The sequence below is a fragment of the Acanthopagrus latus genome, chromosome 21 (genome assembly GCF_904848185.1).
Source record: "Acanthopagrus latus isolate v.2019 chromosome 21, fAcaLat1.1, whole genome shotgun sequence".
NCBI classification, from domain to species: Eukaryota; Metazoa; Chordata; class Actinopteri; order Spariformes; family Sparidae; genus Acanthopagrus; species Acanthopagrus latus.
The window spans coordinates 8,167,292-8,183,515 of NC_051059.1; the positions used below are offsets into that span (position 1 = coordinate 8,167,292).

At 42.4% G+C, this 16,224-nt stretch overlaps 2 protein-coding genes across 2 annotated transcripts; one reads left to right on the top strand and one right to left on the bottom strand.

The window, feature by feature from the left end:
* The first annotated feature begins 646 nt into the window (after positions 1 to 646).
* Positions 647 to 8,904, top strand: c8b (complement component 8, beta polypeptide). The gene is made up of 12 exons (XM_037084679.1): positions 647 to 806; positions 1,064 to 1,211; positions 3,464 to 3,611; positions 4,492 to 4,633; positions 4,752 to 4,884; positions 5,892 to 6,089; positions 6,243 to 6,483; positions 6,645 to 6,773; positions 6,873 to 7,036; positions 7,796 to 7,949; positions 8,428 to 8,499; positions 8,618 to 8,904. Exons 1-12 carry the CDS (start codon positions 724 to 726, stop codon positions 8,770 to 8,772), a joined length of 1,767 nt encoding a protein of 588 aa, XP_036940574.1. The 5' UTR covers positions 647 to 723; the 3' UTR covers positions 8,773 to 8,904.
* Positions 8,905 to 11,022: 2,118 nt separating this feature from the next.
* Positions 11,023 to 15,893, bottom strand: c8a (complement component 8, alpha polypeptide). Its single transcript, XM_037084518.1, has 11 exons — positions 15,690 to 15,893; positions 15,452 to 15,560; positions 14,925 to 15,072; positions 14,674 to 14,821; positions 13,928 to 14,117; positions 13,649 to 13,831; positions 12,430 to 12,670; positions 12,202 to 12,333; positions 11,869 to 12,026; positions 11,510 to 11,735; positions 11,023 to 11,355 (listed from the first exon to the last, which is right to left on the bottom strand). Exons 1-11 carry the CDS (start codon positions 15,794 to 15,796, stop codon positions 11,204 to 11,206), a joined length of 1,794 nt encoding a protein of 597 aa, XP_036940413.1. The 5' UTR covers positions 15,797 to 15,893; the 3' UTR covers positions 11,023 to 11,203.
* Between the last annotated feature and the right edge of the window lie 331 nt (positions 15,894 to 16,224).

Sequence of the window (16,224 nt, forward strand, 5' to 3'; positions counted from 1 at the left end):
TTTTACTATTTTTGGCAGTGAAGCACTTGATGACTGGTGTCTGTGAAAGGTGCTATATAAATACTACTCATACATACTGTTAACCTGACCTGTAAACACACTTTAACGTGTAAAAAATTGGTGGAGTTACCCTTTAAGTGACTTGTCAAGAAAAGACAGTGGCATACACTATTTCATTTTTGAGTACAAATATGGAATTAAGTTGCGTGAATACAAATGCCCCAAAATTGCACCAACTGCTGCTGGGTCATGGGATTGTGTCACTCTTGCAGAATCAAACATGACTGAGGCTAAACAAAGTTTAAAGGTCAGTACACAAAGTACACAAACATGACCACAGATGTCTGTTACGGGAACTGACTTTATCACAGAGCTTTCACTCCCCACCATTGTCCATCAGTCATCTAAAGTAGGTTTTGTCTGCCATTTTAGATTCATCACACAGCCACAGGTTATACATCATGAATCGTATGATAACTGAAAAGACATCCTCAGCTGCTTCTTTGTAAACCTGAGCAGTGTGTCAGTTAATAATACACACTGACACAAGACCCAAACACCTCGTCTGTGGCTCTGAGGCCTGCAGGATTGTGTATTCAGCTCCACGTCTGAGTCTGACGGCGGCAGTGAGTTCATATCCAGGCCAGTATCGATCGGTGAGTGTTTACATAGAGAGCTGAAGAGTGTCGTCTACTTGTTCACAGTCGGGCATAACACACAACCATGCTTTCTGCGGTGACACGCTCGAGTGCACGCAGTTTTCAATGCTGTCTGCTGCACGTTTCTCTGAGCCTGGTGCTGCTAAGGTAGGAGTTTTATTCATCTGTTTAGTCAATTGTCCCTTTCCTTTGTCCTATCCTGTTAAATTCAGGTGAAGTATTATTGTCTTGCTTTCAAAGACACGCTGAATCACAATAATGCTCAAACATACTGTAGCTTACCGAATTTCCAATGTGAGTAATTAATTTCACTTTTACCCTGCTAAGATCTGAGAAAAAAAGGACCTGTTGCCTCCACAGTGCTAAAAGTATGCTTTTGTTTTGATTTGATCTTCATGTCACAGTGATGTCGCCATCACAGCAGCGAGCAATGAAGAGCCCGGTGTTCGTGAGGCTCGCTCAGTGGGTGGTCGGGTGGTAGTTCATCCGGTGGACTGTGTTTTATCAGACTGGAGCGCATGGTCACGCTGCGACACCTGTCAGAAAAAAAGAGTGAGTATGATGACACCGGACGGGTGATAGCGGGCCTGAAAGACCTTACAATGACTATACATGGCATTGGATTTTAGGGCCCAGCAGGACAGTCTGGCGCTGGTCTGGTAATCTGTCAGTAAAAAAGACGGAAATCGACAATAGTTGCCTTTTAGTGCTGCATTTAATATAAGTGCAGTCAGAATACATTTTAATCAGAAGAGAAAGATCTTCATCAAATGAATAAGCTCAGGAATCAGACTCTCCCCTGTTTTATTCAATTTAAATGTGTCGGACCCTGCCACCTGTCTAGCTTCATATAGTTTTCCAGGGTTACATTAGTTTCCTCTGAGATCAGCATGTTTTTTCAAAAAATAAATATTTCTGAGTTTGTATCATCACTGGAATTTCTTCTCCAAATCTACGTAGTGCCCCTTTAATTGTGGCAGAAAATGTTTAGCATTAAATCTAAAAAGACGTCATAAGGAGAAGGTCTGGGTGGCGGCAAACAGCTTTAGCATGAAGGATAGTAGCTGATTAATAGTCAGAAGCTTCTGATTGTAATGACTGTACACGTCATCGCTTCCTGCTTGATCAGGAACTAAAAAAGACAATGGACATCTCTGGACAGCCATAGGGCCATATTTCAAGGTAAAACAACATATTTGACGACCCGTTAGCTTTCATGAGTTAACAGCTAACGTTGGCAACCAATCCTACTGCTCGATAGGGACAACGATAGGAAATAGGTAGATGAATTATTGTGCATTTATTTAACCTGGTGGTGAAACCCACTGGGCAGAATCAAGCAGTAATGTAGCTAGGTGTTCAAATGCTAATGTTAACTAATGAGCTATCGAGTATGTTGTTTTACCTTGAAATATGGCTCAATAGCCCCCCAGATTTTCACTGTCCATCATCTTTTTAGTTGCTGATCAATCAGGGAGTTTTCAGGTTTAAATAACTTGCAACCTAGAAAACTGCAGCACGACAGCATGACGTCAGAGGATATTGGCCGCCGTGTCGATTCAGTGGCAGACATGCGTTGCAAGCATTTAATTACAAAAACCTTTAAACCTTAAAAGAAAAGTTTCAGGAAGATAGGTGAGAAGATTGGCACCACTCTTATTTCCATAAGGTAAATATGAAGCCGCAGCCAAACTTAGCTTAGCACAAAGACTGGAAACAGCTTGCCTCCAATTGTGACATAATATATATACACAAGCTATAATGTGTTGACCAGCAATGCTAAAGCTTGTGTGAAAACAACACAGAAGTTGATTTCCTGGTCGAGGAGCAATCTCCAATTCCAAATCCAAGTTAGCCAACTAGACTATTATCAATTTTCTCATTGAAATCTGGGGAATAAAGCAAATAAATACATTTCCGATAATGTCAAACATTTCCTTTCTTTTTAAAAATCTCTAAACACACACATTGCTCCTGACTGAAGAGCCCGGCAAGGTTTGTGGTGCCAGCATGTGGGGAAAAGACCTCAGGTCACCGTCCAGTAAATCTGCACGTTTCCGATGCGGCGCACTAAATCTCTCAGCTGTCATATAAACCAATGATTGACAGTCATTTCTGACGTTTGGACAAAGAGCCTTGTGGTGTGCAGGTACAGGGGCACAGTTGAGGACCCTGATGACTGTACAGTTTGGGAAGGGTCACGTTATCTGACAGTGCCTTCAGTATTGGACATACAGACTATCTGATAGAGAGGCTCACTGTCTTGTTGACAGCCAAATCATTCCTGGATAAAAAGCTGTGACTCCTAATTCAAAAAGTAAATAGTCAAGCCACTACAAAGAAAAAAAACAACACTGGTTTTATGGACTGCAGTATACTCAATACATCAGTAAACAACTGGCCAGGCAAACTGTCTTAACCAATTGTAATGCTGTGGTTATCATAAATGAGATTTGATTTGGGTAAATAAATTATTCATGCACTGCTAGCATTGTGAGATAAATCTGAGTCTTTCAACACTTTGGACCAGTGTGGGCTGTTTTTTTTTTGTTTTGTTTTTTTCTGTTCCACGGCTGGCAATGGTCTCAGCTGATGTACTTCAGTGCTCTATCTCATCCACTTTACAAGGAGGGGGATTAATAACCTTGACATGACAAAGTGAAAACAGCCCTCTAATGGGATTACGGCTGTTATAGCTCCCCGGGGCAGTATTCCGAGCTCCTCCACCACCTTTATTGGGTGGTGGGGAGCCTTCCCCTGTGTTTCCCTGACCGTTTATGTGTTTGTCTCCCTCAACCATCCAGTACCGTTACGCTAAACTGGACCAGCCGTCCCAGTTCGGAGGGCAGCCGTGCAGTTTTCATGGCAGGCAGGAGGAGGCCTGTGAGGTTTCAGCCCGCTACACCTGTGACAATGTTCCTCTGTGCGAGGGATTCCTCTGCACCCAGACAGGTAGCTCCTGCACCCGTACACCAGTACTCTACTTTGTTAACTGAAAAAGCAGAAAGCATCACTTGGTGTTGTGTTATACAGCCAAAGAGCAGTGACACTGGCTGTTTGGATGTTAAAAAACTGAAGTCACAAGAAGAAAAACGATAAAGATGCAATGTGTAAGAATTGACTATAAGTCAAATCAGGTCAAATCAAGTCAAGGGGCAGATGTGAAAGAAAAACCTATAGTTATTTTGACCTGATCTATTCTATATCTACTGTGCTGCAGACGTGAGGGGTATTCGGTTGGTTGCAATCTGCAACCTCACAGCCAGATGCCACTTACCATATTGACCGGAATATAGGACGAACCTGATTCTAAGACGACCCCTCTTTTCAAGACTAACCTTCAGAAAAAGACTCTGATAACCCTCCTTTTCAGACGGTCTTTTTGGACCCGCCATCTTCGGACGTTACACAACGTAACTCCGTCAACTGCATTGACCATCATAGCTCCACCTCAGATGTCTGTTAACTTGCCCCACTTTTGATCCACTTCTCTTTAAAATCACCACGCCTCTCCAATTTTCATCTCCTGTCACTTCTTCTCCGCTGTGATTGACAGCTAACCCCAGCCACAGTGTCGGCGACATCTCTACAATAAGCTGGCGCCCTCTGTCGTAGCGGTCGTGTAGCGACCCCAGATAATTTCATTTGTAAAATCTGTACACGTGTCGGATTGTGTTGGACTGCTGTTCCCCACGGCCTTCACTCTTTGTGCTAAGCTAAGCTAATCAGCCAATTTCTCCATAATGTTGCTTTAGCGTCCATTGCTGTTGATCTGCTCGTCTTCTTTGGAAGTGAACCATTACTAAATGCCAACCTTGTCTTACTTCTCCAGGTCGCTGTATCCCCAGAACTCTGCAGTGCAGTGGGGAGGACGACTGTGGGGACATGTCGGATGAAGTGGGCTGCAAGAGGGTTTCCAAGCCCTGCAGGCAGGAGGTTGACGAGTATTGGGGAATCGAAAACCTCGCCAAAGGGTGAGTCACGTACCCTTTTAGTCCGCAATGTGAGTCACAGAGATTTTCGAGGGCGAAAAAACACGTTGCTGTCCTAGAATCATTCTGCTCACCGTTAATGCTGCTACTCATCTTCCAGAATCAACATCTTGGACAGTAACCTGGAGGGAGTGGTGCTTGATAACAGATACTACGCTGGAAGCTGCTTACCACACTACATCCAAAATGTCCCATTCAGGAAGCCGTACAACTTGCAGCAGTACACTCTACAGGTGATCACTTTTGGTATAATTATTACGACTGCAGCCTCAGACTGAGGATGTTTGAGCGGCACCCTAGAAGGCAAATTATCATGTTTACTCTTCCATAAGGGCCTCCAACAGGTCACTTCTGCTGTGCTCTTCCGAACATGGAGGCACCATGAGTCGACCAGCGATCGACTGGATATACAACATTCAATTTACTCTGTACCACCTTGTAATGCATCACAATTTTATAACGGGTCAATAAGTTGTAACAGATGCCTTTCCTAATGGTTATTAGATCACTTGTAATTACTTTCCAGATCACTTCCAAATAAGATCAATATTCAGCCTGCCAAGTTGTGGAAAATCCCTTTGATTGATAGGACGGTATTACAGCTTACCTTCCAGAAAATGGCAGCAGAGGAAAATGATGCAAAAATGTAATGAACAAACATTTGAATGAACGGACGACCCACATTAAAACTGGATTATTACTAAAAAGAAATGGAGAAATTATTCACAGCCTGGCGAACTACACGTGGCTTTTATGAAATATTGTTTATATCAGCCATGATGCATGAGTAAATCATTTTTGACATTAAAGCAGCATTATGTACAAATTTGCACAGTTTCCGAGTGGAACAACACTGTTGTTAGACGTAACGTAGGTGCCGACTACGGACAAAAATCATTACCTTGTAACAATGTTAAGTCTTGACGTAGACTTATTATGTAATGCTATGATCCGTCCCTCTCACTGAAGTTATAGTGCAGAAGCAAATGATTTTATATGATGTTATTCTAAGGGGAAAAATATACGCAATGTTGCTCTAATAACCCATAAACTTTTCATAGAGGATGCCTTATTAGAAAGCATTTTCATTTTTTTCTGTGTGTTTCTACAGCTAGAATTCATTTTCAACTTATGAAAATCATTGTTTAAATATGAAATATCATTACGCCACGTTCCGACCATTGTTCATTTGATCAATATGATCCTAAAAGGGAATATCTTGTTTCTCGTGTATTTTCAGACAAAAGCCTCGTATGATTTCAGCCTGCAGTCGTTTGATTCATACTCCGACTACATGGACTACACCATGAATGAGCGCACAGAAAAAACAAGTGTCTCCTTTGGGTTTGGCTTTCCGGGCTTATTTGAATTCAGCTTCCACAAAGATGACGCCAAATACACCAAGTCAGTTCAGAAGCTTCGCCGCTATTCTGGCAAGGTGAGAAATCATTTTTGTTTTTTGTTTTTTTTCTCTTCTTCTGACCGCCACGCAACCTACTGAGTAGCAACAAAACAAAGCAAACAAATGTATGCAAATCCACAATTCAATTAAAAATGTCCGCAAAGCATCCTCCGCTGATTCTGTCCTCAGTCTTACAGCTTTGTGAGGGCCACGGCGGAACTGGAGTTGGCCCAGTACATGCTGAAGTCGGACGATTTGATGCTCCACCCGGAGTTCCTGCAGCGCCTGCGCTCCTTGCCGCAGTCCTATGTTTATGGGGAGTACAGACAGATCTACAAAGACTATGGCACCCACTACATCACAGAGGCATCCCTGGGAGGAGAGTATGAGCACACCATTATCCTGAACAAGGAGAGGCTGGAGAAATCAGGTAGTAAATACCAGTTCACTGGGCATCTTGAGTCAAATCAAATCAAACTCTTCAGTTGCCTTACTTATCACAAGAATGCATAAAGATCTATGGTCAGATACTGCAGTGGCATTATCTTCCCATCATCACTGACATCTGATTGAAGGGTTTTGTCGTTCTAGATTTTTCCTTGTCAGACTACAAGCACTGCACGCAGGCGGGCATCAAGGCCGGGGCAAACATATATGGCGTTTATGTGACGTTGGGGTTCCATGGTGGATCCTGCGACGGCCTGCTGAATGAGATGGGAGGTGAGCTTCCATGTTTGACCTGCTGCAGAATGCCCTCTGTTTCTACATTGGGCACTTGAGTTGATGCTAGACCTCTGAAGTCAACCCGTCTCTCCCCAGAGGACACAGCCAATGGCAGCATGGTGGAGGACTTTGTCGCTGTGGTGAAGGGCGGAAGCAGTCAGTCCATCACCGCGCTGGTGTCCAAAAAGCTTCCCACCCCAGCGCTGATGAGGCTCTGGGGCGAGGGCGTGCGTTACAACCCCGATTTCATCCGCACAAAAGTGAGCTCCTCTTTCTCTCTCGCTTACTTTGTCAGTTTCTTATTTATTTGTGTTGCGCTTCCTGTCCACATAATTATGGCACAAAATAAAAGAGGCGCTGTAAAGTTTCTGCAAGAAATTCAAACTCTAAATTTTAGTGTTTACAGTATCAATGAGGTCATAATACAAACTCAGAATTTTTTTTTCCATAACTGCTGTTCTGAGACGAAGACAAGGGCCCCAGAATACTTTTTGAAGCTAGAAAGGTGGCAGGGTCCGCCACATATAAACAAAGTGAAAAAGTATGAAATTGTGTTGTCATTTAAGGTCAGTTTGTTCAGGCTCAGAACATCAGTCGGTGAAGGTCTTTCTCCTCTGACTAAAATGTCTTCCCCAAAACTACACATTGCACCTTTATCACCTCCTTTTGTTTTTTCACCATCTCAATTTGCGGCTGTAATAAAACTGTCTGCGGGGAGTCTGACCTGACTAATTGATGCAAAAACATTCACAATAAAGTCGGTCTGCAGCAGTAACAGGATTGGCACCATCACAGCGAGGCAAAGTACAGATCAATAGTGAGCTGGAGTACAGTCAGCCAACAATGCCAGGCGGCAACTGCGCCAACCACAAACAAGCTGCCTCGCTCCAACGCGGTCAGGGTCTCAGCATTTGTGAGGCTCTCCCGTTGTCTGAAAAGAAAAAGAGTTCAATTCAATTCAAGAGAGTTTGAACGGTAAGACAGGCCCTGGTTTAACGGTTCTATTTGTTCCCCATTAGACACGGCCACTGTTTGAGCTGGTGACCTCCAGAGACTTCACCGAGCACGCCACCCTGAAAAGAAACCTGAAGAGAGCCCTGTCGGAGTACCTGGCGGAGGCTAGCCCATGTCGGTGCGCTCTCTGCCACAACAACGGGATGGCCGTTTTGAGAGGTACCTCAGTCAGTTACTGTTTTTTTTTTGTTTGTTTTTACAGCCAAAGCCACCTGTTATTTAGTCATTTAAAAGCTTTTATAATGAAGCAGCGTTACAAGCAATTTGCAACACACACTTGTTTGAGGGGGAGGCGGGTGCTTGTTATGGGTTGGCTGCAGTCACAAGAAGCTTGGAGGCCTAATCCGGAGCAGGTCCATCGCCAGCATGGCTCGGCTCAACTCAGTGCAGGAAAACTGGTGATGGAAAAGCAAACCAGCGCGGCTCAGTTTGATTTGCAAAAACTGCTGGAGGAAAAAACGGCATAGGTGACCTTTATCAGCCTCGCTGGATGACCAATTCCATCAGCGCACGCAAGTTTTTGCTCCCAAGCACAAGAGTGTGCCGCATAAAGTGACTCTGATGATGACTGCGGTGATGGTAGTGATATTGGTGGTAATTACGATACTGAAAGAAGTATTGCCATCTCCCTCAACAGGCACCAGGTGTGACTGTGTGTGTCCTAATGGCTACACTGGACGTGGCTGTGAGATCACCCAAAGGCGAAAAGGTTAGCACCCAACATCCCAAATACAAAAGTGCACACAGCGCAGCACTGTTTCTCCTTCTTTGCTCCAAACCCTCTGAGATGTTGACATAATGAGATATGATGCGGCCCCTCCTGACAGATATAGGCATTGACGGCAGCTGGAGCTGCTGGGGCGCGTGGTCGTCCTGCAGTGGGAGCAGAATGACGAGGAGTCGACAGTGCAACCGTCCAGCGCCCAGCAACGGAGGAGCGGCGTGCAGAGGGCCGCAGGAAGAGTCTACTGAGTGCTTTTAAAGCTGTCACATGTCAACGGCGACAAAACGAATTGCAGAAACATTCTTGAAAGTTAAAGTTTAGTCTGTGGGTTTATTTGCATTATCATTGCGTAGTTTGCCAACGTTTGAATAAAAACAGACTCACATGAATAGAAATGATGTCCGCAATGAATACTTGATGAAGAATGTAAAACCGTGTAGCTCGTTTCAGCCCAGCTGCACCTGAACACACCATGTCAGTGTCAGTGATGGAAAGTAACTGAGTACATTTACACAAGTGCTGTACTTCTGCTTAATACTACATTTTAAAGGCAAATATTGTACTTTTACTCCACTATATGTGAGTTTCTTTGCCAATTACAAGCTGCCCTTTGAGCTCAACAGCACATTTTTAAGAACTTCAGTGTCACTAAACATACAAGACAAGATGTAATAGATTGTGATATAGCGTGGTTAATTGTCTCTAAAATAAACCTAAAAACACCACACTTCTCAGACAATGGAGGTGAAAAAGTACACCGTAGTGCTTTTTTAGCAGTAATAAGTACTGACAGATATGTGTGTTATAATACTTAATGAAGATTTACCAAATGGTTAAAAATCCCACTGATCACTTGTACCAGTAATGTATTTGAGTTAAAGGAACACCAAAACACTAAATCATAATCAACTCAACCATTATTTGATCTAAGACGTCACACGTTGTCACATTTCTGAATTTCAGAATATTGTTGGATAAAGAAACAGAAATGCTTTAGAAGTTTGCCTTATATTTATTGCTTTCTTGTCTCTTTCTCCACTCTTTTCATTTCTGAACACCAAAAACACAAAGTGGTCCTGCCCCGAAATCACAAACACGGGTCATGAATCACCTTTAGACACAAATTTACATTACTGAAAGCTTTGATGTTGAATTCGTAGAAATATTATAATAACATTGAAGGAGGTTCTTATTGAATATAAGGCTCATATGTGCTGTTAACTGTAGCTAATCAACACTTTACTTCACCGATGGGTGAGAGGATCACTTACTCAGCTTACTGAAAGACAGCTGACCACAACCAGCTGGTCCCGTTGCCTTCCATCCTTCTCATCTGGTCTGTATCTTCTCAGTCATGATGGAGATCCAGGATGCCGATCCTCAGTCTCCCAGATCACCGTCTCTTGCAGACAGGTTGATGCGGTGTATCTAAAGAGAGATATTACAACACAGTGAGGGGATGCCAGAATATCCTGTTAGTGAAGGCCGGACCCTGAGGGAACAGAGTCCTTGTGACTTCCTTCGCAGTTCCACGGCTGCCTCTTCATACTTACCTGCATACTACCTTGCAGCAGGTCAACCGGTCAATTCGTGCTAGAGTACAAGTGTGAAAGTTAGAAAGGTGTGCAGGCCTCACACAGCCTCTGACCTGCTCACCTGTTTCCATGACAGTCTTATTGACATGCGTGCGTGTGTGCATGCGTTAACGCGAGTGAGCAGACGCAGAATGAGATTCATCATATTGAGCTGCTGCAGCATCAAACCGTCAGGTGTGTCTCTGTCATTGACATCATGACTTATGATTACACTGTGGACCTTCAGTGGTCAGGTGCAGAAGCCACTTTGAGACAACAGCTTTGCAAGATACCAATTGTTTTATACTCTTGCTGTCACAATACTGGAATTTCTATGATAGACACAATAAAACATGTGATATCGATATCCAATACCAATTCACACAACATGGAGGGCATAACATTTTGGATCTTATAGATAAATATAACAAGGTTCTTGTACTGTGCGTTGAGTTATGGAGGCCTGTGTCCACCTGTTTAAAAAATGCAAAAAAATAATAATTCTAGTCATATTTAAGAGATTGAAAGTCTTAATTATGTGATAGAAATGTATAATTTTCTAAATTTGGTGCTTTGAAAAGGCATAATCTTTATAAAAGGTTGTAAATGTGAGATAAAAATTCATATTTTTAAATGAATTAAATTTTGAGATAAAAGAGTTCAAGAGTTCTGAATTTTGACATGAAATGTCCTAACTATGAGATAAAATGTCATCAATTTGAGAGGAAAAGGCAAATTTTCACAATTTGGAAGCTAGAATCAAAGAATGTTTCATTGTCAGTTCATTGAGGACAGCACACCAGTGTATCAATGCTGCGGGAAAAGAGTATTTAAACTGTTCAGAATATCCAGAATATATATATCTTTTTTTTTTGACAACACTATCCCCACACCACATACAACTTTGTTGTCACAGAAACATCAACACACGCGGGAAAGTCTGATCATCATTTATTCCTGCTTAAAGTACAGTATGTCATACAGGTTGTCCTGAAAAGTGACTTTTGAGAGCAACGACTTTAACAAAAGGATTGTCAAAGAACAGCTTACACTAAGTGAAAAATTAGACTGTAAATCAGGACTTCAGAGCATCTGATTCTGAAGGGAACGGCTCTCTAACAACGTTGATTCTGAGAGGAGGAGCCGAGGCAGGTCGCTCCGCCTCCGTCAGGTGCAGGATTAGTACAGGTCCTTGTCCGAGTCTTCCTGCCTGATGCGCAAGATGACCAGGTCCCCCAGCAGGACCATGCACCATCTGTCACGGTGTCTGTGGAGTAACAGTCAGAGGGTTTCAAGATGATCTTAAATATAGCAAAAAGTCAGAATTTATCCAAGTTCAGGGAGTTACACACAAAGAAATAAACAACTTCCTACCAGAGATGATTTGAATGTGCGCTTTTAACATAGGACAAGAGTCTCACCTCTCCTGTGAGTCTCTTCACAGGCGTCACCCATGTAGCCTGCTTTACAGTTGCATTTACAGGTAGTGCCTTGGAAGACAGGGATGCCGTTGTTCCTGCAGTGGACGCAGCGACAGGAGTCGAACTGCTGCAGATACTCATCAAAGGCCCTCTGCAAGTTGGCCAGTCTGGCGCCCACATGCTCAACGGCTGTGCTGAAGCGCACTAGCTCATAAATTGGCATGGTCTGGATCATCGGGGGGGAAAAGACAGAGACAGGAAGAGGAAATAGGGAAAAGTTCATGAAAAGAACTACACCAGCAAAGGCACAGAAGCAGCACATAAAATGAGGAGGTAATGATAACTTGTGTTTTGTTCACCTCAGATTCGACGAGTGTTGGGTTGTACTTGAGGGTCGCTCCCCAGTTCTTGTATGTTTCAGGGTTCCTGATAGCCAACAGGCCACTGCTGCTGTCCACGACGCCCCCCTTCACAAGAGTGATAATGTCCTCAACCACAGCAGAACTAGAGGGCCTTTCTATGTTGCATACGGAGAGAAGAGAATCACATTTGTAATACAAACTGAATTAATGCAACAAACCATTACATCATGTGACATGGAAATTAGAGCTATTTAACTTAAATTCAGTTTCAAACAAAAGGTATCACGAGGATCTCAGGTATGCGCTGCCAATGGAATTTCGTTGTCTCACCTTCTTTATACTTTCCCTTCTTAGTGCACCAATTCGGACCCACTCTGAGATTCATGTCTACGTAGCTGCTGAGGGGAATGCCTAAGCCAATAGAGGCGCCAAAGCATGAACCAGCCTGTTCACCCTCCACCTCTGGCGGGGTTCAGGAGGAGAAACACAAGATGGTTACTTTACGTGACATTTCCTGTTAGATTATATTGATTAACAAATTGGAAAGTTTCACCGTACTTGATCTTGCCATTAACGTTTTGTTGACAACCACAACATATTCAAGGGTCCCTCCCATAGTTCCCCCCGTGACGTAGTGAGTGCCAAATGTGTTGAAGAAGCTGGAGTACATCCCAAAGTCGTACTGCTCGGGGAGCTCCATCAGTGAAATGTAGAAATCTTCGTGAAGCATCAGCTTATCCATTCTCATTTTGAAGTGGGCTGTTTGTATTTTGGACCACAGCCGAACGAACCCCAAGTCCTGTGGACGAAAAGGTTTCCTAGAGTTTTTACAGAGTAAAGTCATTTTTCTTTTTTCAGCGGTATTTGTAGTGCGTTTTCAGAATGGTAGCTAGGCCTAATGATAATTTTTAAAAACATTATTTTATGCCAAATAAATAATAATAACACTTGATACCAAAACACTACTAGACACAACTCAAAATGTTTGGAAAGACACTGTCTGGCTGTTTGGCAAAAAAAAAAAAAAAAAAAAAAAAACTGACAACAGGGGAATACCGCTAGCTTTTACCCTGTCCAAAGGTAACTAAATCTATGCTAGCAAGTGTTACAGCTCAGTGATAAACACGTTATATCTGGTTCAATCTGCTAAACTGATGTTGTATGTAACTGTGTCTGTAAATGAGTGAGCTGTTTTGTTACATTTGGACAGAGCCAAGGTTAGCTGTTTTCCCCATTTTCAGTTTTTATACTAAGCTAAGCTAAGCTAAGCTAAGCTAACCGCTAACCAGCTGCTAGTGGTTGTTCTATATTTAACAGACAGACATGAGAGTGCACGCAAGACCTGTTGTCAGTCTTAATGCTAAGACCTTTAGTGAAGCGTAAAGGCCGAAAGCTGAGGGAAACAGCTAGCATTAGCTCTGTCCGAATGTAATTTACCAGCTCAATAATAAACACGTTATTTATTGTTTTGATAATTTTGCACAGATATTGACAGGACGCCGTCTTCTGACAGGACCAGGCTACCCGTTTCTCCTTGTTTCCAATCTTTACGCTAAGCTAACCTAACCGGCTGCTGGATTGCTTTGAAGTTAATTGATAGACATGAAAGGGTATCAATATCATCTAACTCTCAGCAAAAAGCAATCAAGCATGTTATACAAAACTGTTTTGTAAAATATATATATATATATATATATATATATATATATATATATATATATATATATATATATATATACCAATAAAACATGTTAACTTGTGGGTCAGTAGGTCTTACCTGGCTGTTATGCTTCGTTAGGTTCCGGAGAAATTCAGATTCCTCACCTCCACGTAATCCCCCTTCAACATAATAGATCCCAACTGTGACGCCCAGGTTGAAAGAATTCATTTCTTTCCTCGCTTTCAGCATGCTCATCATATCGTCGTAGTATTCACTTGAGCCCTCTGACGTAGCCTCAGCCTGTCATGGGTTATACATTAAAATGTCAAAATGTCTCAGTTTAAAGCGGCCATTTCTTAAGTTACACAAAGAAGATAAATCATGACATTACGATACCACAAAACGGTAGGTGTGGTAGTTGTAAGGTTTCCTGTAGTTCTTCTCATCTTCATTGTAGTGCAGGTTCTCACAGAATGAGTCATAGCTGAATTTCCTCCATTCGCCATTGTAGACATATTCACACTTTCCTCCAAAGTACTTGGGGTCGAGTACATGATCCACAAATTCTCCTGTCAAGACGTTGTAGCTGGGCAAAGTGGTCAATTCAAGTTGGTCATTAAAGGTGTGAACTTTGGTTGAAAAACATTTCAAATGTCACCAAAATAATCAATAGAATGTGAAGGACATTGATGACAATGTATTCTCTAGCTGCTAGCATGATGCAACACATGTCTAGCCCATCCTGGTCCAAAGCTCCCGTGTTAGCGATGCAAACACCATTATTTCCCAAGTGCTTCTAGCCCCCATTCTGGACTGCTAGCTGCATGGCTAACTAAGCTAACTAGCTAATGCAGCAAATGTTTGCTACAGTAAGTATTCTTACATACTGCACCTTTAAGTAAAGGGTTAGGGTTATGAGATCGAATAAGACATGTAACAAGAAAAGGAAATAATGGTGCGATAGGATGACCTGTGAAATAATTTTTCACAGTAGTCTGCGAGCCAAAGAATAAATTGGTATATATTGTGTCCTGATAAATCAAGCCTTTACTTTGCCTTTAAAACCTTTTATGTGATTAAATTATCAACAAAAACTGAATTAATAACAAAAAATAACACCAGTATGGCTATGCAGTACTCACCCTTGAGTAGCACGTTCAGCTCCAGGGATCGGCATCAGGGTAGAACACTTGTCGTTTCTTTCGATGACGCTTTCACAGCCGTCCTCATCAGAATTATCTTCACAGTCTGCCTCTCCGTTACAGCGAAGAGACTGGCTGATGCAGCGCCCTGTATAGACAGTGAGAGTCTCACTAAGATGTACATGTACCAATCTCACATCACACCTACAGACGGAGAATGTGCAATCTGAGCAGTTGCTGATGGGACTTGCCAGTTTCAATGCAGGTGAAGCTCTTTCCACAGTAATCTGGCACCAGACACTGTGCGGTTGCTTCTGGACATTCCTGCTTCTCCCACAGTGTCTCAGTGCACTCTGTGCCGCCAAACTGCGAGGGCCTCTCCAAGTATCGGAAACGGAACTAAGCCAGACGCAAAGAGAATCAAACTCACTCTGTACGCCCAATCCCTTATATTGTCATTAGAGATACATATATATCCACACAAAAACACATGTAATGTTTTACGTCCAAAGTGGTGGAGCCAAAACCATGAATTCAATATTTTTTTCTGTATTCCACAGAGCTACACAACATTTCATTAAGTAGTGTCTAAAAGATAATAAGAATACTAGTTGAGTATAATCAGTCCTCCCTTTGGACCAAGTGATCTTTTGAATTGATCTGAAATCCAAACAAAAAAGACTGCCCACTTTCAACTCAGGTGTTTTTGAAGACTGCTGTAAACATTTATTTGATTAAAAAAAAAGACTTTGGAGAGATTTACTGAGAAAAACACTACCTTTTTGTCCGTGCAGGAGTCACACGGAGTCCAAGATGACCACCTCCCCATTACACAGTCAACAGGTGTCGGTTTGTTTACAGCTCTGGCCCTCCTTGTCACATTCCCACTGGCCCCCCAAAAACACCCAGTATCATCTCAGTTTGTCTCATAATAATCATGGCGTATGGAATATATTAAATCCCTGCTACCTTGATGATATCATCTGAACGTAAGACGATCTGAAGTAATACTGCACCTGTTTTCAGCCGTTGTCCATGGCCTCCTCGTTGCATTCACAAAAGAGCCAAAATTGATGAACAGAAGTGTGCATAAAGTCAGTGGTATACTGATAAATATCTTCATAGTGAAAATGAGACGCTATTCCTTAACATTAAAATGCAACATCACAAAACAGCTGTTCTGTAGATCTACCACTGCAGTCTTGACCAACCACAGTGAATGATTGATCAAGAGTAAACACATGCTCTTACAACAGTTGGGAAATCTTTGTCTAACGATCTATAACCCCCATTTCCCATCATCACCCCCTAAAACACTGTATCAACAGTACAAGTACTTCAAGCGCCTTTAAGTGGGACACAAATATTTGCCTTTTTAAGCTACCAATAGCGACATTATTCGTTATTATCATTATTACTTGTATTAGCATTTTAATGTAAATTGAATAGATTAAATGGTTGCATGTAACCTGACAAGTTGCCTACAGTAATGCTTTTCAAAACATGATGCCTACATTACCCACAATGCAATGTAGCCACTGATCACTGGAG

Excerpts from the sequence above, each read along its gene's own strand:
- c8b (XM_037084679.1), top strand. The coding sequence starts at position 724 with ATGCTTTCTGCGGTGACACGCTCGAGTGCACGCAGTTTTCAATGCTGT. Across the intron at positions 7,037-7,795 it reads CCGATTTCATCCGCACAAAA|ACACGGCCACTGTTTGAGCT; the intron begins GTGAGCTCCTCT and ends GTTCCCCATTAG. Across the intron at positions 8,500-8,617 it reads GATCACCCAAAGGCGAAAAG|ATATAGGCATTGACGGCAGC; the intron begins GTTAGCACCCAA and ends CCCTCCTGACAG.
- c8a (XM_037084518.1), bottom strand. The coding sequence starts at position 15,796 with ATGAAGATATTTATCAGTATACCACTGACTTTATGCACACTTCTGTTC. Across the intron at positions 12,334-12,429 it reads AACGTTAATGGCAAGATCAA|AGGTGGAGGGTGAACAGGCT; the intron begins GTACGGTGAAAC and ends GAACCCCGCCAG. Across the intron at positions 12,027-12,201 it reads GAAGGGAAAGTATAAAGAAG|AAAGGCCCTCTAGTTCTGCT; the intron begins GTGAGACAACGA and ends TATGCAACATAG.